The 25,438-nt window shown below is 47.2% G+C and overlaps 2 protein-coding genes and 1 non-coding gene across 3 annotated transcripts in view; 2 read left to right on the top strand and 1 right to left on the bottom strand.

Annotated features, from left to right (window-relative positions):
* Positions 1-3,293, top strand: part of LOC140211934 (creatine kinase U-type, mitochondrial) — a 42,646-nt gene extending 39,353 nt beyond the window's left edge. The window contains exons 9-10 of the mRNA XM_072282166.1: positions 2,070-2,195; positions 3,056-3,293. Of these exons, the coding sequence (XP_072138267.1) occupies positions 2,070-2,195; positions 3,056-3,172 (243 nt within the window). The 3' untranslated portion in view covers positions 3,173-3,293. The remainder of the gene's footprint in view (positions 1-2,069; positions 2,196-3,055) is intronic.
* LOC140211933 (probable G-protein coupled receptor No18) overlaps positions 3,242-25,438 on the bottom strand; it is a 32,074-nt gene continuing 9,877 nt past the window's right edge. Inside the window, exons 2-3 of the mRNA XM_072282165.1 lie at positions 18,686-20,102; positions 3,242-5,596 (exon numbers count right to left, since the gene is read on the bottom strand). Of these exons, the coding sequence (XP_072138266.1) occupies positions 5,394-5,596; positions 18,686-19,868 (1,386 nt within the window). The 5' untranslated portion in view covers positions 19,869-20,102 and the 3' untranslated portion in view covers positions 3,242-5,393. The remainder of the gene's footprint in view (positions 5,597-18,685; positions 20,103-25,438) is intronic.
* LOC140212261 (U6 spliceosomal RNA) lies at positions 8,395-8,503 on the top strand. The gene has a single exon (XR_011889676.1). It is a non-coding gene; the product is annotated as a U6 spliceosomal RNA (small nuclear RNA).

The raw sequence follows: 25,438 nt of genomic DNA, 5'->3' as shown, positions 1-25,438 counted from the left end.
TTCCCTTTCACTTGCAGGGGTTCTTCTCGCTGAGAAATGAGGTTATGCTGTCAAATATTACACTGACCAAGGTGCTGAAATGCAGTCTTTCTGGGCAGCAACAGTTCTGTATCTAAGCTACACTGTCTCTGCCCTGAGAGTGTGCGGTGGGACAGTGTAGAAGGTGTTAAATCTGTTTCCAGCCCTTTCTGGTTTAATCAATGTACAGAGCTGAATCTTAACAGGGGCAAAAATGTGAAACATCCAAAGACGGAGATACATAAAGGTGTCTCCAAAAAATGAAATAGTTGAATTTTTACAGATGTCCATCTGTTGGAAAATGCATAAAAATCATTTGATTCAGTAACCGTACCTCCATAGAATTGTAATGAATGGATTCTAAAGCACATAACACTGATAGAGTGATATTCACTCATTTACTCAGAGTGGACAGAGAGAGGAAATTAGCTCTGCCATTTATAAGAACATACGTATGTACATATGTCGGATTTTTGAACTTAGTACTATTATTGGAGCTCGTTGTAGGCATGTCGATAAGATGAGCATTCATAACCCAAGAATGGCCTGTATGCCATTTGTGTTAACCTCAGCTTGAGTCTGAGTAGAGCTTCATTCTGTACCTAATCTGTCCCAGCCTTGGGACTGTGTGATGGGATAGGATAGAGGGAGGTTTACCCTGTATTCTAATCCATGCTGTTTATCCCTGGGATTTCCTGAGAAGGCCATGTTAAATGCACCATATGTTGTAATGAGCACAAATGTAATGGCAAAGAAACAGATTTAAACAACATAAGATGTGCAAGGTCTTGACTATCACATCTGAGTTTTCCCAGCATCTGTAAAGCCATGCTCAAGACAGAGTGCATAAAGGTCAACTCAGTCAGGTCCTGACAAAACACTGCCTTAAATAAAATCTATAAGACCAAAAGATATAGGTGCAGAATTAGGTTATTTGGCCCATCGAGTCTGCTCTGCCATTCGATCATAACTGATTTATTATTCCTCTCAATCCCATTCTTCCCGCAACTTTTAATGTCCTTACTAACCAAGAACTTAACAAACTCTGCCTTAAATACATCCAATGACTTGGGCTACGGCTGTCTGTGGCAATTAATGTCACAGATTCTCCACCCTCTGGCTAAAGAAATTCCTCCTGATCTCTGTTCTATTCTGAAGCCGTGCCCTTTGGTCTGAGTCTCTTGCTATTAAAAATATCCTCTGCACAATCCACTCTTTCAATGTTTGATAGGTTTCAATGAGATCATCCCTCATTCTTCTAAACTCCAGTGAGTATAAGCCCATCAAACAGTCCTCGTTCAGGACCTTTCATTCCCAGACTTATTCTCATAAATTTCTTTTGGTCCCTCTCCAATGCCAGCACATCCAATCTTGGAGATACGGAGCCCAAAACTGCTCTCAATATTCCAAATGTGGTCCGAGCAATGCCTTGTTCAGCCTCAGCACTGCACCCAAGCTTTTATATTCTAGTTCTCTCAAAATGAATGCTAACATCACATTTGCCTCCCTCGCTACCAACTCAACCTACAAGTTAACATTTAGGGAATCCTGCATGAGGACTCCCAGGTCCCTCTGTACCGCTGATTTCTGAACTCGCGCCCTGTTTAGAAAATGGTCTATATCTTTATTCCTTCTACCGAAGTGCACGGCCATACACTTCACTACACAGTATTGCATTTGCTACTTTGCCCATTCTCCTAATCTGTACAAGTCCCTGCTTTCTCAACACTGCCTGCTCTCCACGAACATCCACAAACCTGGCCACTAAGTTATCAATTCTGTCATCCAGATTATTAAGACATAGGCTGAAAAGTAGCAGACCTAACACCGACCCCTGAGGAATGCCACTAGTCACTGGGCAGACAACCAGAAAAGGCCCCTTTTATTCCCACTCTTCGCCTCCCGCCAGTCAGCAGTCTCCTGTCCGTGCAAGGGTCCATTTTCACCCTGAGCCTTTAGCTCCTACCCAAGGAGTGGGGAACATGTCGTCTGACAGGCATTCTCGCTAGGGTGTGGAGCCATCATTCAGCTGGATGGTTCTTCCATTTCAGGATCCTCGCTTCTCGAAAATCCTGGAGAACCTGCGGCTACAGAAACGTGGCACAGGGGGAGTGGACACGGCAGCTGTGGGCAGTGTTTTCGACATCTCCAACTTGGACCGGCTGGGAAAATCTGAGGTGAGTTTGTGGTCTCGTTCCCCCGTGCTCCCAGCACCAAGGACACACCAGGTGCACCCTGGAGCAGGGGGAGTAAGAACAGGAGTGGAGAGACTGAGGGGGGTAAGAAAGGGGAGGCGATAGGAAGGTGGAATATAGAGGGATGAGAAGGGCAAGATGAGATGGAAAGACAAGGGTGAAGATAGAGGGAAGATTAGAAGATGAAGATTTATGACCTGTATATCAAAACATACAGTGAAGTGCGTCGTTTGCGTCAACAACCAACACAGTCTGAGGATATGCTGGGGGCTGCCCACAAGTGTCGCCATGATTCTGGTGCTAACATAACATGCCCACAACTTACTAACCTTAACTCATACATCATTGGAATGTGGGAGGAAACCAGAGTACCTGGAGGAAACCCATGCAGTCACTTGGAAAACATACGAACTCCTAACTGACAGCGGTGGGAATTGAACCCCAGTCACTAGTGGTGTTACGTGTTCCCCTAACCACTATGCTATCTTGAGGCAAGGAGGAGAAGGAGATGATTGCAAAGGGGGAGGGGTGAAAGAGAGGGGTGTGTGGAAGAGGATGAGAACAAGGCAAGGAGGAGTGTAAGGAGGAGTGTAAGAAGGACTGAAGAAGGAGAGAGATGGAGAAGGAAGGGCAGAGAGCACAGGAGGATGTTGGATTGGATGGAATGGGAGGAAGAGATGAGGAGGGGCAGGCAGGATTCTTTGCACATTGGGTTGTGGGGTGGGAGGGAGGGAACAGGGGGAAGAATTGGGTCAGTTTCATTTCCAGCCAACATCTCAGTGATCCCTGGACTCCCTGGGATGTGTCAACGGCTCTAACGCTGAATGTTTTCACATCCCCAGGTGGAACTGGTCCAGTTGGTGATTGACGGTGTGAACTATCTGACTGAGTGTGAGAAGCGGCTGCAGAGAGGACAGGACATCAAGATCCCCCCACCGCTGAGCCAGGGCAAACGTTGAGCCCTCAGTAATCAACCACACCCTGGGGGGGGGGCAATGTGTCACTAATGTGTTCCCATGGCTGCAAACCCTGTGGAATTCATCCCAACAGCAGATTAAATAAACTCCCCAACTGTTATAACCAACATAACGTGGCTGGTAATCAGTTTATTGTTCACTCAATCACATCACCTTTTGACTTTAACTAAGTACCAATGACTGACTGCAGGTGAAATATCCCAGCAGCTGTGGGACGTCCCATCCTATGGAGGGATTGGCAGACTCTTTAACCCATCACTGGGTTAGTCACACAGGGGCAGTCACACAGGTCCTGCCCCACTCCTGAGTGGGGGCTTCCCAGATTCCTGTCTGATTCCCATGGGGAGGAATGACCCTTCTTCCATTCCAGTGTGGCCTATGGCTTCCCCTAGGGTATCGCTGTTCCTGTTCGTGCCTTTTGATGCATCCGGCGGCAACCTTGCCATTTCTTTCGCCCTTTGGCGGTTTTCTTACAAGCCTGAGTTGCTAGCTTGTTGCTCAACCCAGCAAGGATGGAAAGTGTGCAAGGAAGCCTGCTGGATTTGAACCGGGGACCACTCGCCTTGAAAGTCTGGTGCAGATGCCACTACACCACCAGCTGACTGCTATAGTTCCAACGTAGAGTGAAGGACCACTTTGTCAAGCGCAATAGGTGGGATTTCCCAGTGGCCACCCATTCCCATTTCCATTTCGACATGTCAGTCCTCGGACTCCTCTACTGCCATGATGAGGTCACTCTATGAGTTTGGAGGAGCAGCACCTCACATTCTTGGTCTGGCTAATCTCCAACCCAATGGCATAAACATTATCTCTCTGACTAAACCCACCCCCAAATCCTTCTCTCTTTCCATTCCCCGTTTTGGTTACCGACTCATCCTTTCTCTCCTCTTCTCCTCCCTCTGGTGCTCCTCTCCCTGACCTTCCTCCCATGGTCCACTGTCCTCTCCCATCAGGTTCCTTTGTCTTTAGCCCTTTACCTCTTCCCCTCCCAGCATCTCCCCTCCTGCACCCACTCACCTATCGCCTGCCAGCTTGTAGTCCTGTCCCTCCCCTCACCCTCTTATTCTGGCTTTTGCCCCCTTCCTTTCCAGTCCTAATGGAGGGTCTCGGCCCAAAACATCGACTGTTTATTCCCCTCCACAGACGTTGCCTGACCTGCTGAGTTCCGCTGGGGGTGTGTGTGAACTTTTCCACTTCCGTCCCCGAGGGAGGGGGCTGGGGGCTGACCCGGATCCCTGAGTGGTCGCATCTCCACTCTGCCCTGAGGACCTGACAGAGTTCCTTTGGAATCAAAGGCGCTTCCGTGCACGGTCCTGCGTGACAATGGTAGCTGTACAATATGGGAGCTATTTCAACGAGCAGATTTTGCAATCATTCCCAGCGGCTTCGGCGCTGCCGGGAGCGCGGAGACCCCGATCACGAGCGAGTACCCGCGTGAAGGGGAGTGGGGACGCGACAGCCCCGTGACCCGGCTGGGCTGGACACAGTGTTCCGACTCAGTGCGTCCCCGGTGGGGGAGGAGTCGGTACCCGCGGGGAAATAAGAGCGAGTACGATACACTGAGCACTCCCAATCGACAGTCCGGGGCCAAGAGGTAGGGTCCGCTATCAAAGCGAACATGAGCACAGGTTCGCCCAGCCCGGCTTTGCACACGATCTTCGCCTTGCTGAATTTACTGTGCGCAGAGCTCTGTACTGGGAACAGAATTATGCCCTTCCCATTCGTGTACAGGCATTTTAATCACACGGGAAACAATGCAGCGGGCGTCCGGCATCCAGACTGCGGACACAGTCTGCCTCCCTCACTCACTTCTGGCCGGTTGCTGCACCTGTTCCTCCCCAGCCGACACCGTCCACTCCCGGGGTCACGGAGGACACTGGACACGGACCGGTACTGGGTAGAGTAGCGGTTGGGCGGTGGGTCACTGGATATTGCTGGGACTGTCCGGTTCACTGGCCATTCCCAGAGGAGTCTCTGAATGGTGACCAGTGGCTACTGACCGCTGGAAGAAATGCCTGTCTGTTGCCAGGTTCGCCACCCGTTGCCATGGTGACGGGACACAGACTGATGTCTGTTGCTGGGATTACTGACTGTCGCCATGGTCGCTGAATAGTGACAGGACACAGACTGCTACCGGGGTCGCCATCTGCCACTGGGATTACTGACTGTCGTCGGGGTCACTGAGCAAAGGCTATTGCCGCAGTCACTGCTTGGTGCCGGGGCCACAGCCTGTTGCCGAGGTCGCTGTCCGTTGCTGGTTCCCATTCTTAGGCCCATGGGCCGTGTTGCGGGGACGTTCCCGACCAGTAGAAGCTCCATGCCGGAAGGAAGAGGAGCGGAGATTCAGAGGGAGTCTGCGGAGTGGTGAATCCCCAAGGAATGTGGCTGACACGGACTTCCGGAGCTCTGCAATCAGACCAGAGAGACGCTATCAACGGCTGGTATCCGGTCATCCTCACTTCTGCTTGAAGACTACATTTAGCAGCGGCCAGTGACCAAAACTTCAGCTATGACTCAGTGGCCTCACTCACCTCTGACCCAACCAGCCCCAAGTGTGACAAGGAGCCAGAGAGATTATCTTTAAAATCTTTACCATGGGACAGGGATAGGAACATTCAATTTAGGAAAGCGTTTAACTGGAGTAAGGGGAAATATGAGGCTATCAGGCAGGAACTTGGAAGCATAAATTGGGAACAGATGTTCTCAGAGAAATGTGCAGCAGAAATGTGGCAAATATTCAGGGGGTATTTGCGTGGGGTTCTGCATAGGTATGTTCCAATGAGACAGGGAAAGTACAGTAGGGTACAGGAATCTTGGTTTAAAAAGGCTGTTGTAAATCTAGTCAAGAAGAAAAGCTTATAAAAGGTTCAAAAAACTAGGTAATGTTAGAGATCTAGAAGATTATAAGGCTAGCAGGAATGATTTTAAGAAAGAAATTAGGAGAGCCAGAAGGGGCCATGAGAAGGCCTTGGCGGACAGGATTAAGGAAAACCCCAAGGCATTCTACGAGTATGTGAAGAGTAAGAGGATAAGATGCGAGAGAATAGGACCAATCAAGTGTGACAGTGGAAAAGTGTGTATGGAACCAGAGGAGATGGCAGAGGTACTTAATGAATACTTTGCTTCAGTATTCACTACGGAAAAGGATCCTGGCGATTGTAGGGATGACTTGCAGCGGACTGAAAAGCTTCAGCATATAGATATTAAGAAAGAGTATGTGCTGGAGCTTTTGGAAAGCAGCAAAATGGATAAGTCACCAGGACCAGACGAGATGTATGCCAGGCTACTGTAGAAGGCGAGGGAGGAGCTTGCTGAGCCTCTGGCGATGGTCTTTGCATCATCAATGGGGACAGGAGGGGTTCCAGAGGATTAGAGGGTTGCGGATGTTGTTCCATTATTCAAGAAAGGGAGTCGAGATAGCCCAGGAAATTATAGACCAGTGAGTCTTACTTCAGTGATGTTGTAAATTGATGGAGAAAATCCTGAGAGGCAGGATTTATGAAGATTTGGAGAGGCATAATATGATTAGGGATAGTCAGCATGGCTTTGTCAAAGGCAGGTCATTCCTTACAAGCCTGATTGAATTTTTTGAGGATGTGACTAAACACATTGATGAAAGTAGACACAAAATAATCTGCAGATACTGGGGTCAAAGTAACACTCACAACACGCTGGAGGAACTCAGCAGTTCAGGCAGCATCCGTGGAAAAGATCAGTCAACATTTCGGGCCGGAACCCTTCATCAGAACTGCAGAGGGAAGGGGCAGAGGCCCTATAAAGAAGGTGGGGGGAGGGTGGGAAGGAGAAGGCTGGTAGGTTTCAGGTGAAAAACCAGTAAAGAGAAAGATAAAGGGGTGGGGGAGGGGAGGCAGGGAGGTGATAGGCAGGAAAGGTGAAGAAAGAACAGGGGAAAACACAATGGGTAGTAGAAGGAGGCGGAACCATGAGGGAGGTGGTAGGCAGCTGGGGGAGGGGGCAGAGTGACATAGGGATAGGGGAAGGGAGGGGGAGGAAATTAACGGAAGTTGGAGAATTCTATGTTCATACCAAGGGGCTGGAGACTACTTAGACGGTATATGAGATGTTGCTCCTCCAACCTGAGTTTAGCCTCATCATGGCAGTAGAGGAGGCCATGTATGGACATATCTGAATAGGAGTGGGAAGCAGACTTGAAGAGGGTGGCTACCGGGAGATCCTGTCTGTTTTGGCGGACGGAGCGGAGGTGCTCGACGAAGCGGTCCCCCAATCTGCGTCGGGTTTCACGGATGTGGAGGAGGCCGCACCGGGAGCACCGGATGCAATAGATGACCCCAACAGACTCACAAGTGAAGTGTTGCCTCACTTAGAAGGACTGTTTGGGGCCCTGAATGGTGGCAAGGGAGGAGGTGTAGGGACAGGTGTAGCACTTGAGCTTACAGGGATAAGTGCCAGGCGGCAGATCCGTGGGGAGGGACGTGTGGACCAGGGAGTCGCAGAGGGACCAATCCCTGCGGAAAGCGGAGAGGAGTGGAGAGGGAAAGATGTGCTTAGTTATGGGGTCCTGTTGAAGGTGGTGGAAGTTGCGGAGGATAATGTGTTGGATCCGGAGGCTGGTGGGGTTGTAGGTGAGGACAAGGGGAACTCTGTCCCTGTTGGTGTGGTAGGAGGATAGGGTGAGAACCGAAGTGCAGGAAATGGAGGAGATGCGGGTGAGGGCATCATTGATGACAGCAGAAGGGAAACCACAATTGCAGATGAGGCCACCCCACTAGCCTCCGGATCCAGCACATTATCCTCCACAACTTCTGCCACCTTCAACATTAGGACCCATACAGTTTGGCACCGGTGTCGTCGCAGAGCAATGTGTGGTTAAGTGCCTTGCTCAAGGGCACAACACGCTACCTCAGCCAAGGCTCGAACTAGCGACCTTCAGGTCAGGAGACCGATGCCTTAATCACTTAGCCAGATGCCAACAGGTACATGGAACTCAGAAAAATAGAGGGCCATGGGTAACCCTAGGCAATTTCTAAGGTAAGGACGTGTTCGGCACAACTTTGTGGGCCGAAGGGCCTGTATTGTGCTGTAGGTTTTCTATGTTTCTAAAATCCCTCTTACACTCTGAAGCAATGCTGAGGGATGGTCACACTGTGGGAGAGGCAGTACTGAGGGAGGGTCGCATTGTGGGAAGGGTGGAACTGAGGAAGGGACACAGTGGTGGAGGGGCAGTGTTCGCTTCAGCAGCACGTATACTAAAAACTGGAACAATACAGAGAAGTTTAGCATGGCTCCTTCACAAGGATCGACACGTGCATTCGCGAAGCGTTCCATATTTTTCCGACCAGACTCACCATGGTGGTCTGTGTGCCATCTGGTGGCAGGGGAGGTCCTCGGTGGAAGTCTGTTTGAGCAGGGGTGCTTCCCCTGTACATTGGGGACCTGGGGTGAAAGATATTGCACAGGGCTGTACCGAGGAACAGGTCATTAAGCAGGTTGACTGACACCCCGTCCACCTGTCCACTCTCCGGTCGGGAGGGGTCAGTGTACCAGGTTTATGTGGGGTGTGAGAGGTTGCAGCCCATTTAAGTATCTGAAGGGGCTGCTGCTTAGGTTCTGGTTACACTTCAGCCTCATGCTCCTCATCTGCGGGCACCCAGTCCGGAACGGAGTGGGGCAGCAGGAGGATCTCCAGGTGGGGTTTTGCTCCTGGGCCTGGCCTAGAAGGCCATTCATGGGTCTAGGCGGTGGAAGTCGAGGCCTCTGCCAGGGCCGACTGCCTGCCCTCTTCTGAGGACACGTCCGTGCCCGGCTGTCCTTGGCGATGGAGTATGTGTCACAGTGGATACAGTGGGGGATTGGTGAGTCCCCCAGGGTTTTATAGACGGTAGTAATCATATTTTAATTTCAATTAATTATTGTCTTGTGAATACTTAATATTTGTGCTTTATGTATTTGTTCTGTAAATAAACCTTGTAAGTTTTGTAAAAAGCAGGGTTGTAGAACTGAGGGAGGGTTCTGTTGTGAGAGGGGCGGTACCGAGGGAGGGTCACTCTGGGAGGGGCGGTACCGAGGGAAGTTTCTATCATGGGAAGGGCAGTACTGGGGAGTGTCACACTGAGAAGGGCAGTACTAAGGGTGGGTTACTGTGGGAGGGTCACTGTGAGAGGGGTAGTACTGAGGGAAGTTTCTATCGTGGGAGGGGCAGTACTGGGGAGGAACAGAGTGTGGGAGGGATAGTGCAAAGGGAGCACCACGTTTTGGAGCGGTGGTGCTGAGGGAGTACAATGACAGGGGCAAATAAAGAGGTAACCAGAGTCCGTGGACACACCCAGATATCAGTAAGGCGTTATTGTTGTGTTAGAGTAAGATCCATTGTTACTTTGAATACGGTTGACAAATGTTCCCTTCACCGCCATGCTCTGACAAGAACAACCTCTGTGAAGAACCTATGTCCACACTCCAGCCCCACACAACACACATTAGAGTCTGGTGCTAACAAAAGCCCTCAGACTGGGGAGAAGTTTGTATTGCTGTGGCTAGGTTGGGTTTAATTTATACAAATCTTTTCCAGTGTCTAGATTGAAGTGATGTTCCCCATTCCTGCTACAATGAATCCCTGTTCTCTGCTTAGGTTTGTTGAGAGGAAGTTCAGACCGTGTCCACTGAAGACCTGCAAATGCTGGTCAAGCAGGCATCGATGGAGGGGAATAAACAGTCGATGTTTCAGGTCACAGACTGAAATGTCAACTACTCATTCCCCTCAGTAGATGCTGCCAGACCTGAGTTCATCCAGCATTTTGTGTATGTTGCTCTGGATTTCCAGTATCTGCAGAAACTCTTTGTGTCTGGTCAAGACCTGACTAGTGATTTAAAAATCTGTGTTTAATTCTATAAACCTAATTCACAGAAATATTTACCCAAAACATCTTAACAACTTGCTCTGCTTAGCAGCAATCAGACACAACCTCTGATTGCTGTTTGCAATTCTTCTATTGAAATGCATTAGGCACAAGCCTGTCCAATTAACTTCACTGTTCATGTCCTCCTAGAAATGTCTCCCTCATTATTTAGTAATTTGCAATGTTTTTTTTAAATTACCCAGCTCCAAAACTTCAAAGTTTCTGTTCTGCAGATAAACCACGGTCACTGTATTGCATACAGGAATAGGTCCAAATCCTGAGCATAACAACATCTGGCCACCATCACTCATAGAATTTGTATGTGATGGAGGGTCATCAACCAAGGCTAACATGAAATCAGAAATAGATTCAGAATCAGGCTTAGTAACATTGACAAACACCAATGGCCATTTATTGGGTACCTCCTGCACCTAATAAAGTGGCCACTGAGTGGATGTTTGTGCATTACATCTTTATTTTTATATTCTAGTCCTCTCAAAATTAATGCTAACATTGCATTTGCTTTCCTTTCCACCAATTCAACCTGCAAGTTAATCTTTAAGGAATCCTACACAAGGACTCCAAAATCCTTTGAACCTCTGAATTTTGAATTTTCTCCCTGTTTAGAAAATAGTCTATGCCTTTATTCCTTCTACCAAAGTGAATACACTTCCCTTCACTATATACCATCTGCCATTTCTTTTCCCATTCTCCTAACCTAAGTCCTTCTGTGAGGTTTCATTGCTAATGTAATGGCCTCTCTGTAATGTTTCACTGCCAATGTAATGGTTTCTCTGTAGCAGCAGTGTTTGGGTTATGACTAGGGATAACAGGGGTTTTGGAATGTGTGCCATCCAATGAGAGGCAGGTTGTTCTTTCTTGTGGGTCTGAGAGAAGGGATTTCGCGGGCTTTTGTTCGGCGGAAAATAGAGTGGACTTCAAATGGGGTCGGGAGTTGACACCCGGGGAGAAAATCAATGGAGAACGACAGGCAGGAAAACCGTGAGCTTCAACGTTGCAAAATAGACTGTTTCATGAGAATGGGCACATTTTTTTGTGTTTCTTTACTAACCCTATAGTCAACTTAAGAATTATAAAGCTCAGTCGTTTAATTGCATATTGTGTACTGTTTGTTATTTCGTCGTGCTGATTTGTAACAGGGGACACATCATGCAGCATCCACACAAATGAGATTTCACAAGTTTGGTGGGGCTAGAGGCTGTCTTCCCCTAGATTAAGCTACTAGCCAAACCTGAGAGTTACAAACAGATATCCTGCTTCCTCAACAGTGCCTGTCCTGATCTGCAAACTTGACCACAAAGCCATCAATTACATTATCCAACTCATTGACATGTAATGTGAATAGAAGTGGTCCCAACACTGACCCTTGCAGAACAGAAGTAGTTACCAGCTGCCAACCAGAATAAGCCGCCCTTGTTCCCATTCCTTGCCTCCAGCTAGTCAGCCAATCTTCTATCCATGCTAGTATCTTTCCTGTAATACCATGGGCTTTATCAGGCACTGATGAGGCCTTACCTTGAGTATTGTGAACAGTTTTGGGCCCCTCATCTTAGAAAAGATGTGCTAGCGTTGGAGAGGGTCCAGAGGAGGTTCACAAGGATAATTCCAAGAATGAAAGGGTTTTCATATGAGGAGCGTTTGATAGCTCTGGGTCTGTACTTGAAGGAATTCAAAAGGATGAGGGGGATCTCATTGAAATCTTTCAAATATTGAAAGGCCTAGACAGAGTAGATATGGAAAGGATATTTCCCATGGTGGGAGAGTCTAGGACAAGAGAGCACAGCCTCAGGATAGAGGGGCAACCTTTCAAAACAGAGATGCGGAGAAATTTCTTTAGCCAAAGGATGGTGAATTGGTGGAATTTGTGGCCACGCGCAGCTGCGGAGGCCAGGTTGTTGGGTGTTTTTAAAGTGGAGACTGACAGGTTCTGATTGGACATGGCATCAAAGGTTATGGGGAGAAGGCCGGGAACTGGGGTTGAGGAGGAGGGGAAAAAAAAGGGTCAGCCATGATTGAATGGCGGAGCAGACTCGATGTGCCGGATGGCCTAATGCTGCTCCTATGTCTTATGGTCTAAGTGGCCTTGTGTGGCTTCCTGTCAAAGGCCTTCTGAAAATCCAAGTAAACAATGCCCACTGACTCTCCATTGTCTACCCTGTCTATTATTTCCTCAATGGATTGTGACAGATTTGTCAGGCAAGATTTCCCCTTATTTCCTGAGGAAACTGAGGTCCTTTAACATCTGCTGGACGATGCTGAGGATGTTCTACGAGTCTGTGGTGGCCAGTGCTGTCATGTTTGCTGTTGTGTGCTGGGGCAGCAGGCTGAGGGTAGCAGACACCAACAGAATCAACAAACTCATTCGTAAGGCCAGTGATGTTGTGGGGATGGAACTGGACTGTGTCACGGTGGTGTCTGAAAAGAGGATGCTGTCCAGGTTGCATGCCATCTTGGACAATGTCTCCCATCCACTACATAATGTACTGGTTGGGCACAGGAGTACATTCAGCCAGAGACTCATTCCACTGAGATGCAACACAGAGCGTCATAGGAAGTCATTCCTTCCTGTGGCCATCAAACTTTACAACTCCTCCCTTGGAGGGTCAGACACCCTGAGCCAATAGGCTGGTCCTGGACTTATTTCCATCTGGCATAATTTACATATTATTATTTATTATTTATGGTTTTATATTGCTATATTTATACTCTATTCTTGGTTGGTGCAACTGTAACGAAACCCATTTTCCCTCGGGATCAATAAAGTATGTCTATCTATCTATCTATCTATTTAAGGAAACCATGCTGACTTTGACCTATTTTATCATATGCCTCCAAGTACCCCGAAAATTTATACTTAAGAAAAATGTTTGAAAAATTGTAAAGATGTTGGAATCTATTACTAAGAAATTTTTAAGTCTATTCTTAACAAAATAAGAACCCATAATGTTACAAGACAGATACTAGCATGGATAGAAGATTGGCTGTCTGGCACGAGGCAAAGAGTGAGAATGAAGAGGGCTTCTTCTGGTTGGCTGGTGGTGACTAGTGGTATTCTGCAGGAGTTGGTATTGGCACTGCTTCTGTGTCAATGATTTGGGTGAAAGACTGGACGGCTTTGTGGTCAAGATTGTGTGTAATACGAAGACAGGTGAAGGGGCAGGCAGTGTTGAGGAAGCAGGTTGCCCATAGAAGGACTTTAGGAGGAAGCCACAAGGAAGGTTAATGAAGGCAACGCAGCGGATGTTGTCCACCTGGACTTCAGCAAGGCATTTCACAAGGTCGCACATGGGAGGTTGGTCAAAAAGGTTCAGTCACTTGGCATTCAAGATGAGGTAGTAAACTGGATTATACTTTGGCTTTGTGAGAGAAACCAGAGAGTGGTAGTAGATGGTTACCTCTCTGACTGGAGGCCTGCGACTAAAGGGTAGGTCTTACACAGTGAGCGGTAGGGCACTAAGAAGTAGTCTGGAAATACAGGCCTATAATTCTTCGAAAGTGGTGTTAAGGTAGATAGGGTCATAAAGAAAGCTGTTGGCACATTGGCCTCCATAGCTGAAAGTAGTGAGTACAGGAGTTGGGATATTATGTTGAAGTTGTAGATGTTGGTGAGCCTTAATTTAGAGTATTTTGTGCAATTTTGGTTACCTACCTACAGGAAAGATGCAAATAAGATTGAGAGAGTACAGAAGAAGTTTACAGGGATATTGTTGGCGCTGGAGGACCTGAGTTATAAGAAAGACAGAAGAGGTTAGAATTTTATTCCCAAGAACGTAGAAGACTGAGAGGAGATTTGATAGAGGTATACAAAATTATGAAAAGTATAGATGCAAGCAGACTTTTATCACTGAGGTTGAGTGTAATTACAACTAGAAGTCATGGGTTAAGGGTGAAAGGCAAAATCTTTAAGGGGAACATGAGGGGAAACATCTTCACTCAGAGGGTCATGGAAGTGTGGAATGAGCTGCCAGCACAAGTGGTGGATGCGATTTCAATTTCAACATTTAAGAAAAGTTTAGATATGTATACGAATTGAAGAGGTATGGGGGGCTGTGGTTCAGGCGTAGATCGTTGGGACTAGGCAATTTAAGTGGTTCAGCACCCAGTGACCATGTGATCTCTGTCTCGGAGGCTGATATGAGGCTGTCTTTCAGGAGGGTGAACTCTTGTAAGATGGCAGGCCCTGATGGAGTAGCTGGTAAGGCTCCGAAAACTTGTGCCAACCAACTGGTGGGAGTAATCAAGGACATTTTCAACCTCTCATTGCTACGGTCAGAAGTTCCCACCTGCTTAAAAAGAGAAACAATTATACCAGTTCCCAAGAAGAATAGTGTGAGCTGCCTTAATGACTATTGTCCAATAGCACTCACACTTATAGTGATGAAGTGCTTTGAGAGATTGGTCATGGCTAGAATCAACTCCTGCCTCATTAAGGACCTGAACCCTCTGCAATTTGCCTATTGCCACAATCTCAATTGCTCTTCACACGGCCCTAGATCACCGGGATGATACCTATGTCAGGATGCTGTTTAGTGACTATAGATCAGCGTTGAACACCATCATTCCCACAGTCCTGATCGAAAAGCAATGGAACCTGGGCCTCCTTACCCCTCTGCAATTGGATTCTCAACTTCCTCATCGGAAGACCACAATCTGAGCGGATTGGTAATAATACCTTCTCCTCGCTGACGATCAACACTAACACCTCAGGGATGTGTGCTTAGCCCACTATCTGCTCCCTCTATACCTGTGGTAAACCATGTATATATGTTGTAACTCGGTTACCTGTCTGGACACACCCCTCTGCTGACTGCCCCTGTGGCTCCTCCCACAGAGTCCTGTATAAAGGTGTTCGCCTTGCCCCTCCCCCTCAGTCCGGGGGCAGACACTCACTGTGGAGGTCGTATTGTACAGCGAATAAAAGCCTTTCAGTATTTTACCAAACCTCAGTCTTTTGGAGTAATTGAAGCTGCTTCAATTTTATTCGCTGTACAATACGACCTCCACAGTGAGTGTCTGCCCCCGGACTGAGGGGGAGGGGCAAGGGCAAGGCAAACACCTTTATACAGGACTCTGTGGGAGGAGCCACAGGGGCAGTCAGCAGAGGGGTGTGTCCAGACAGGTAACCGAGTTACAAAATATATACATGGTTTACCACAATACCCATGACTGTGTGGCCAGGTATAGCTCAAATAACATCTATAAATTTGTGGGTAATACAACCATTGTTGGTAGAATCTCAGATGGAGATGAGAGGGTGTACAGGAGTGAGACATACCAGCTAGTGGAGTGGCGTCACAGCAACAACCTCGCACTCAATGTCAGTAAGATGAAAGAGTTGATTTTGGACTTCAGGAAAGGTATGATGAAGGAACACAAACCAATCTTCATAAAGGGATCAGAAGTGGAGAGGGTGAGCAATTTCAAGTTCTTGTGTGTCAAGATCTCTGAGGACCTAACCTGGTCCCAACATAGTTTGTACGTTCTTCTTGTGACCGCGTGGGTTTTCCCCAGGCGCTCTGGTTCCCTCCCACATTCCCACATTTAAGAGACATACCAGTTGGTCGGCTACTGTAAATGGTCCCATTATTAGGCTAGGATTGAGTGGGAGGTCTAGAATCGGACAACAGGGGATTAGGCATTCAGGACTGAGATGACAAAAGCAGAGCCAACTCACTGAGAACATTCAAGACAAGGATTGCTAGCTATTAAGGGAATCAAGGGACAGCGGGTTAGTGCAAGAATGTGGTACTGAAATATAGGATGGTAGTACAGACAGAATGGCCTCCTTGCATTCATTCCTTAATTCTTGATTCAATGCAGTTTCTTTGCTAAGTAATCCCATCAGTCCCACTGGGAATCCTACCTGACAGGTCTGCAAAGTATTCCCATGGAAATCCATCCCATTCCATTTGGGAAGCTTTGTTTGACTCTGATGTAGATGTAGATGGGTGAGTTAATAAGTTTGCAGATGATACAAATACTGGTGATGATAACATAGAGGACTGTCAAAAAATACAGTGGGATATAGATCACTTGCAGATATGGATGGAGAAATGGAGTTTAACCAGACCAAATCTGAATTGTTGCATTTCACATTTGAAATGCAAATGTACTGCAAAGAGGCAGCAAATGTTAATGGTACAATTCTTCAGTGTTGCTGAAGAGAGGGATCTTGGGGTCCAAGTTCATAGCTCACTGAAAGTGGCTACACAGGTTCACAGGTTAATAGGGAGGTCAAGAAAACATATACTGTAGTATGTTTGCCTATATTAGTCTATATGAGTTCAAAAGTCAGGAAATTATGTTGTAATTTTATAAAACTCTAATTAAGCCTGAGACTTAAGGGTTAACAAAATCATGATAATAGCAAGGTAAGAGACAGATGGGTGTGTGTCTATTTGTATTAATTAGCAATAAGTCCCGGAAGAAATGAAGAACTGATAACGCACGGATGTTGTGTATAAGGAGGAACCCTTAACCCTGAAGGCTACATTACTAATACTTCGTGTTTTTATAATCAATGTGGAGGAACCATTGACCTTCAGGACTAACACACACACACACACACACACACACACACACACACAATACTGGAGGAACTCAGCAGGCCAGGCAGCATCTATGGAAAAAAATTCAGTCGCTCTTTCGGGCCTGGCCTGCTGAGTTCTTCCAGCATTGTGTGTGTGTGTGTGTCTGTGTGTGTGTGTGTGTGTGTGTGTGTGTGTGTGTGTGTGTGTGAGTGTATATGTGTGTTGGTTGCTCGGAATTCCCAGCATCTGCAGATTTTGTCTTGTTTGGGCCTTCAAGACTATGTGACTAACAGCTTGGTTTCTTCTAATTAATGGGGAACTGATAGTGTATTTGCGAACCCTCTGTCTAATTTTGTGTAAGGTATGGAAGCATCCAGAAGCTTGTCGATAAGGTCTAAGCAGGAACTGTTGGCCCCTGTAAACTGCTTAACTGCCTGTATTGGAAGGTATTTCAAGTGACCATGATTGTGCAGCTTTAGCAGAGTCTTTTCGTGGGCTCTCTGTGATCATGTAATAAAGTAATTAAACTGAATAGAACATAGAACAGTACAGCACATTACAGGCCCTTCAGCCCACAATGTTGTGCCGACCCTCAAACCCTGAATACTGGGGTCTGTGTCTAATTGGCGATAGTAATTTTCTCTGATACTAATTAAGGTGCATCTGGAGAATTGCATACAGTTCTGGGTATCCCATGATAGGAAGGATGTTGAGGCTTTGGAGCGGGTGCAGAAGACGTTTATTGCCTGGATTAGAGGGCATGAGAGGATGGACAAACTTGGGTTGTTTCCTCTGGAGTGGTGGATGCCGAAGGGACACCTGACAGAGGTTTATAAGACTATGGAATGCACTGCCCAGGGGGGTGGTAGACGCAGATATATTAGGCACTTTTAAGAGGCATTAAGATAGGCACATGAACGTGAGGGCAATGGAAGGATATGGACATTGCGCTGGCAGAAGGGATTAGTTTAGTTGGCCATTTGATTACTAATGTAACTGGTTGTAGGCCGAAAGGCCTGTTCCTGCTCCACTGAGCTATGTTCTATGTTGTATGTTAATTGTACATCCCCCACAGACAGTGAACATCAGATCAACAGAAACGATTTCCTCACTAGACCCTCCTGAATCTTTGGCTCATTAAATCTGTCAAAGGGAAGAGTTTTCCTCTATTTACCCTGCTATCTTTGTTTATCTCCTCTCAACCTCCAGGGAGAACCAAAACTTCTCCTGTATAACCTTGCAATGCCCCATCTCCTCTCTTCTTTTGTTCCCTGGGCAGTTCTGGGCAGAATTAAGCACCGAATTGTTAATCCCACAGGACCGGAGTGTGATGAGTTGGATTACCTCTCTGAGGCTGAACATTACAGTTATTATAGAACAGTACAGGCCATTTGGCCCACAATGTTGTGCCAAACTTTTAACCTACTCCATGATCAATCTAACCTCTCCTCCTACATAGCCCACAAACCTCCATTTTTCTTGCAGCCATATGCCTATCTAAGAGTCTCCTAAATCTCCCAAATATATCATCCTCTTCCTTGTCCCATGCACCTGCAATTCTCTGTGTGAAAATAACTACCTCTGAATCTCCCCTAAACCTTCCTCCACTCTCCTTAAATTTGTGCTCCCTCATATTAGCCATTACCACCCTGGGAAAAAGTCTCTGGCTGTGCCCTCAGTCAACGTCTCTTATCATCTTGTACACCTCTATCAAGTCTATTCTCATCCTCCTTCTCTCCAAAGAGAAAAGCCTTAGCTCACTCAACCTATCCTCATAAGACAGGCTCTCTAATCGAGACAGCATCCTGGTAAATCTCCTCTGCACCCTCTCTAAAGCTTCCTCCTCCTTCCTGTAATGAGGTGACCAGAACTGAAGGCAACACTCCATGTGTGGTCTGACCAGAGTTTTATAGAGCTGCAACATTGCCTTGTGGTGTTTGAACTCAGTTCATTGAATAATGAAGGCCACCACACAGTTTGCCACTCTATCAAGTTGTGTGGCAGCTCTGAGGGATCCATGTGGTGGATGATAGACCTGCACAGCAAGACGGTGCGAGGGGTGACCGTACCTCGTGAAATGGAGAAGGGGGCTGTGCTGGCTTCCATGTTGGTTCTGCTCACACCTTGAGCGGGTGGTGCTGCGGCCTCCTCTGGTACCCGTGGGGCAGAGACTCTGAACCACTGGCTCCACCGCTCCCTGGCGCAATGTCGAAACTGCCGGTTCAGCACAGCGTACAGAACTGGGTCCAGTACACAGTTGGTGAAGGTCAGCCAGGTCACGAGGAAGTCCAGCGTCCTGGCAGACCCGCTCCCTGAGGGAGTTCGGCGGTGAAGGCTGGAGGCGAAGTACGGCAGCCAGGTGAGAACAAAGGTGGCCACTACCCCAACAATGGTCTTCGCCGTTCTGGACTCCATCGCCATGTCTGACGCGCTCCCGGCACTCAAGTTAAAGGTCGAGTTGGAGGAGATGAGGCTGGCCCACTTGCGCGGAAGGCTGGCCTGCAGTAGTCTGAGGGACCTCGGCTCTGTGAGGACCAAGCTGCCTTCCTGTCTAGAGGGCAGGCTGCTGGCAATCCGCTGGGCCTTGGCCGACAGGCGCTTCCGTGTAATTCGGTAGATCAAGCAATAGGAGGTGGTGACTACCACCACAGAGGTCAGGTACACCCAGGTAAAAAGGTAGATACCATAAGCAAGGCTGGAACCTCCGTCCGGCCAACTGTAGTCACACAAACACTTGGAAGGGGAAAACCGGTAGAGGCCTACACCAAAAAATGGTGGCAATCCACAGAGGAGTCCGGCCCACCACAGGAAGGCAATCATCCTCTTTGCCTTCTCTCTGGTGATGGTGAGTACAAAAGGCCTGGCAATCACATAGTACCTGTCCACCGCAATCCCTGCCACGCACAGGATGGAAACCAGCCTCAGGGAGAAGGTGAGGAAGCCCGAGATCTGGCAGAATGTTGCGCCCAGTGGCCACGCCTGGGCAACGATGGCGGCGAGGACGAAGGGAGGGCCAAGCAGCAGGAGCAGCAGGTCGGCCAGTGCCAGAGACACCACGAACATGTTGGTGACACTCCTCAGGGGCCGCGACTTGGAGACCAGCGCCAACACCAGGGCGTTGAGAGGCAGGCCGACGACCAGGATGAGCAGGTAGAGGAGCGCCTGGGCAGCCATCTGTGCTGGTGACTGCTCCTCTTGTCTGTAGCCATCGGGTTGTAGGTCCCCCAACACCGGGATGGGGGGATTGTCCATGTTATCGTGATGACAGAAGCACCTGGTCCCCCTAGCTCCAAGCTGCCCATCGGGGCCTCGTTAGCTCGGTCCTCGTGGGAGGCTCGTTCCCTCGGATGGAACCTTCAGTATCCTATGACTGCTTGGTGCAGAGGCTGGGAAAGGGACAGGACCAGGGCACTGTTGGCTTAAGGCCTTCTCAGCCATCCCATCGCTTCTGCTGCCCCAGCTGGAGGTCTCAGGCCAAGAGGGCACCTGTGGAAGCAAAAACAAAACATAGAACCATAAGAACGTAAAATATTGGAGCAGAATTAGGCCATTTGGCCCATCAAGACTGCTGAGCCATTTCAGCATGGCTGGTTCATCTCTCTGTCAGCCTCACTCTCCTTCCTTCTCCTCACACTCTGACTGAACAAGAATCTATCAACCTCTGCCTTAAATATACCCAATGACATGGCTTCCAAAGCCGCCTATAGCAACAAAGTCCAGCTTCACCTCTCTCTGGCTAAAGAAATTCCTCCTCATCTCTATTCTAAATGAATGTCCCTCTAATCTGAGGCTGTGTCCTCTGGTTCTAGAGACACCCACTATAGGAAATACCCTCTCCACATCCACTCTATCAAGGCCTTTCAACATTCGATAGGTTTCAGTGAGATTCCTGCCCCCCTCCCCCACCATTGTTTTGAATTCCAGTGTATATAGGCTCAGAACCATCAAAAGCTCCTCACATGACAAGCTGTTCAATCCTGGAATCATTTTTGTGAACCTCCTTTGAACCCTCTCCAATGTCAGCACGACCTTTCTTAGATAACGGACCCACAACTGCTCACAATACTCCAAGTGAGGCCTCAGCTTTACAAAGCCTCAACATTACATCTTTGCTGTTATATTCTAGTTGTCTCGAAACGAATACGAACATTACATTTGCCTTCCTCACCACCAACTTAATCTGCAAATTAACCTTTAGGGAATCCTGCACGAGGACTCCCAAGTCCCTTTGCACCATGGATTTTTGAATCTTCTCTCTATTTAGAAAACAGACTAGGCTTTTATTTCTTCTACCGAAGTTCATGACTATACAGTTCCCCACACTTTATTCCAATTGCCATTCCCCTAATCTATCTAAGCCCTCCTACAGCCTCCCTGCTTTCTCAACATTACCTGCCCCTCCACCTATCTTCACATCACCTGCAATATTTGCTACAAAGCCATCAATTCCATCATCCGAATTATTAACATATAATGTAAAAAGAAACAGTCCCAACAGAGACTTCTGTGGAACACCACTAGCCACCGGCAGCCAACCAGAAAAGACTCCCTTTATTCCCACTCTTTGCCTCCTGCCAATCAGCCAATGCTCTATCCATAATAGTATCTTTCCTGTAATACCATGGGCTCTTAGCTTTTTAAGTAGCCTCATGTGTGGCACAAGGTCTTCTAAAAATCCAAATACACAACGTCCATCAATTCTTCTTTGACTATCTTGCTTGTTATTTCTTCAAAGAATTCCAAAGGATTTATCAGGCAAGATTTCCCCTTAAGGAAACCTATTATGGTCCTCCAAGTATCCCAAAACCACACCCTTAACAATCAACTCCAACGTGAAATTAGGAGAGCCAGAAGGGGCCATGAGAAGGCCTTGGCAGACAGGATTAAGGAAAACTCTAAGGCATTCTATAAGTACGTGAAGAGCAAGAGGATAAGACGTGAGAGAATAGGACCAATCAAGTGTGACAGTGGAAAAGTGTGTATGGAACCAGAGGAGATAGCAGAGGTACTTAATGAATACTTTGCTTCAGTATTCACTACGGAAAAGGATCTTGGCCGTTGTAGGGATGACTTGCAGTGGACTGAAAAGCTTGAGCATGTAGATATTAAGGAAGAGGATGTGCTGGAGCTTTTGGAAAGCATCAAGTTGGATAAGTCACCAGGACCAGATGGGATGTACCTCAAGCTACTGTGGGAAGCAAGGGAGGAGATTGCTGAGCCTCTGGCAATGATCGTTGCATCATCAATAAGGACAGGAGAGTTTAGAGGGTTGCAGATGTTGTTCCATTATTCAAGAAAGGGAGTAGAGATAGCCCAGAAAATTATAGACCAGTGAGTCTTACTTCAGTGGTTGATGAGTTGATGGAGGAGATCCGGAGAGGCAGGATTTATGAACATTTGGAGAGGCATAATATGATTAGGAATAGTCAGCATGGCTTTGTCAAAGGCAGGTCATTCCTTACAAGCCTGATTGAATTTTTTGAGGGTGTGACTAAACACATTGATGAAGGTAGAGCAGTAGATGTAGTGTATATGGATTTCAGCAAGGCATTTGATAAGGTACCCCATGCCAGGCTTATTGAGAAAGTAAGGAGGCATGGGATCCAAGGGGACATTGCTTTGTGGATCCATAACTGGCTTGCCCACAGAAGGCAAAGAGTGGTTGTAGATGGGTTATATTCCTCATGGAGGTCGGTCACCAGTGGTATGCTTCAGGGATCTGTCCTGGGATCCCTAATCTTTGTGATTTTTATAAATAACCTATATGAGGAAGTGGAGGATGGGTTAGTAAATTTGCTGATGACACAAAGGTTGGGGGTGTTGTGGATAGTGTGGAGGGCTGTCAGAGGTTACAGCAGGACATTGATGGGATGCAAAACTGTGCTGGGAAGTGGCAGATGGAGTTCAACCCAGATAAGTGTGAGGTGGTTCATTTGGGTAGGTCAAATATGATGGTAGAATATAGCATTAATGGCAAGACTCTTGGCATTGTGGAGGATCAGAGGGATCTTGGGGTACGTGTCCATAGGACACTCAAAGCTGCTACGCAGGTTGACTCTGTGGTTAAGAAGGCATACAGTGCATTGGCCTTCATTAACTGTAGGATTGAGTTTAAGAGCAGAGAGGTAATGTTGCAGCTGTATAGGACCGTATTCAGACCCCACTTGGAGTACTGTGCTCAGTTCTGGTCGCTTCACTACAGAAAGGATATAGAAACCATAGAAAGGGTGCAGAGAAGATTTCCAAGGATGTTGCCTGGATTGGGGAGCATGCCTTTTCTCCTTGGAGCGACTGAGGATGAGAGGTGACATGATAGAGGTGTGCAAGATAATGAGAGGCATTGATCATGTGGATAGTCAGAGGCCTTTTCCCAGGGCTGAAATGGCTAGCATAAGAGGGCATAGTTTTAAGGTGCTTGGAAGTAGGTACAGAGGAGATGTCAGGGGTAAGTTTTTTTATGCAGAGAGTAGTGAGTGCATGGAATGGGCTGCCAGCGGAGGTGGTGGAGGTGGAAACGATAGTGTCTTTTAAGAGACTCCTAGATAAGCACATAGAGCTTAGAGAAATAGAGGGCTATGGGTAAGCTTAGGTAGTTCTAAGGTAAGGACATGTTCGGCACAACTTTGTGGGCTGAAGGGCTTGTATTACGCTGTAGGTTTTCTATGTTTCCATGTTTGTAACATCTTTCCAACCACTGAGGTCAGACGAACTGGCCTATAATTTCCATTCTTCTGCCTCTCTCCCTTCTTGAAGAGTGGAGTGATATTTGCAATTTTCCAGTCCTTCAGAACCATTCCAGAATCTACTGATTCTTGAAAAATCATTACTAATACCTCCACAATCTCTTCAGCCAACCCTTTCAGAACCCTGGGGTGTAGACCATCTGGTCCAGGTGATTTATCTACCTTGCAACCTTTCAGTTTCCCAAGCACCTTCTCCTTAATAATGGCAACTTCACTCACATCTCCCCCCTCAGTCTTGAACTTCCAGTGTACTGCTGGTGTCTTCCAGTGTGCTGCTGGTGTCTTCCAGTGTACTGCTGGTGTCTTCCACAGTGAAGATACTTTTTCATTTCCTTGTCCCCCATTACTACCTCTCCAGCAGCTTTTTCCAGCAGCCCAATATCTACTGTCACCTCTCTTTTATTCTTTATATATCTGAAGGAACTTTTAGCATCTTCTTTAATATTATTAGCTAACTTACCTTCGTATTCCATCTTTTCCCTCTTTTTTAGTTGCTTTCTGATGGTTTTTAAAAGCTTCCCAATACTTTAACTTCCCACTATTGTTTGCTCTATTATATGCCCTCTTTTTTTTTTTACTTTTATGTTGGCTTTGACTTCCCTTGTCAGCCATGGTTGCATCATTTTGCCTTTAGAAGACTTCTTCTTCTTTGGAATGTATCTATCCTGTGCCTACTGAAGTGCTCCCAGAAACTCCAGCCATTGCTGCTCTGGCGTCATCCCTGCTAGTGTCCCCTTCCAATCAACTTTGGCCAGCTCCTCTCTCATGCCTCTGAAATTCCCTTTACTCCACTGTAATATTGATACATCTGACTTTAGCTTCTCCTTCTCAGATTGCAGGTTAAATTCTATCAGATTATGACTACTGGCTCCCAAGAGTTCCTTTACCTTAATCTCCTTAATCAATTCTGGTTCATTGCACAAAACCAAATCCAAAATAGCTGATCCCCGAGTGGGCCAACCATGAGCTGCTCTAAAAAGCCATCTTGTGGGCATTCTACAAATTCTTTCTCTTGGGATCCAGCACCAACCTGATTTTCCCAGTCTACCTGGATATTGAAATCCCCCATGACTTTTGGAACATTGCCCTTTTGACATTCATTTTCTATATTCCATTGTAATTTGTAGCCCACATCTTTGCTAGTGTTCCGAGTCCTGTATATAACTCCCACCAGGGTCTTTTTTACTTTTGCAGTTTCTTAGCTTTACCCACAATGATTCAACATCTTCCAATCCTATGTCACCTCTTTCTCAGGATTTGATTTCAATTTTACCAACACAGCCACACCACCCTGTCTGTCTACCTGCCTGTCCTTTCAACACAATGTATATTCTTGGATGTTAAGCTCCCAGCTATAATCTTCTTTCAGCCACGATTCAACGATGACCACAATGCCATACATGCCAGTCTAACTGTGCTACAAGTTCATTTACCTTATTCCGTATACTGCGTGCATTCAGATGTAACACCTTCAATCCTGTATTCATCACCCATTTTGATTTTGTCCCCCTTCCACATTGCAACTCATTTTGTTGTCTGCAATTTTGCCCTACCATCAGCCTGTCCCTTCTAGCAGTTTCACTGCACAAAGCTTCCATTTGTAAACCAACTGTCCCATCCTCAGCCCTGTCCCTCGGGTTCACATCCCCCTGCCAAATTAGTTTAAACCCTCCTGAACAGCTCTAGCAAACCTGACAGCAAGAATATTAGTCCCCTCAGGTTCAAGTGTAACCCATCCCTTTTGTACAGGTTGTACCTCCCCCAGAAAAGGTCCCAATGATCCTGAAATCTGAACCCCTGCCCCCTGCACCAGTTCCTCAGCCACATATTTATCTGCCAGATGCTCCTATTCTTACCCTCAATGGCATGTAGCGCAGGCAGCAATCCAGAGATTACCTTCCCTAATGGTCTTACATTGTAGCCTTCTACCTAGCTCCCTAAAATCTCTCTTCAGGACCTCCTCACCTTTCCTACCTATGTCATTGGTGCCAAGACATCTAGCTGCTCAACCCTTCCCTTTGGAATGACCCCGACCCTGGCACCTGGGAGGCAATGTACCAACTGGGTGTCTCTGTTGTG

The sequence above is a fragment of the Mobula birostris genome, chromosome 18, assembly GCF_030028105.1.
Source record: "Mobula birostris isolate sMobBir1 chromosome 18, sMobBir1.hap1, whole genome shotgun sequence".
Classification (NCBI taxonomy): domain Eukaryota; kingdom Metazoa; phylum Chordata; class Chondrichthyes; order Myliobatiformes; family Myliobatidae; genus Mobula; species Mobula birostris.
This window is presented reverse-complemented; position numbering and strand designations above follow the sequence as displayed.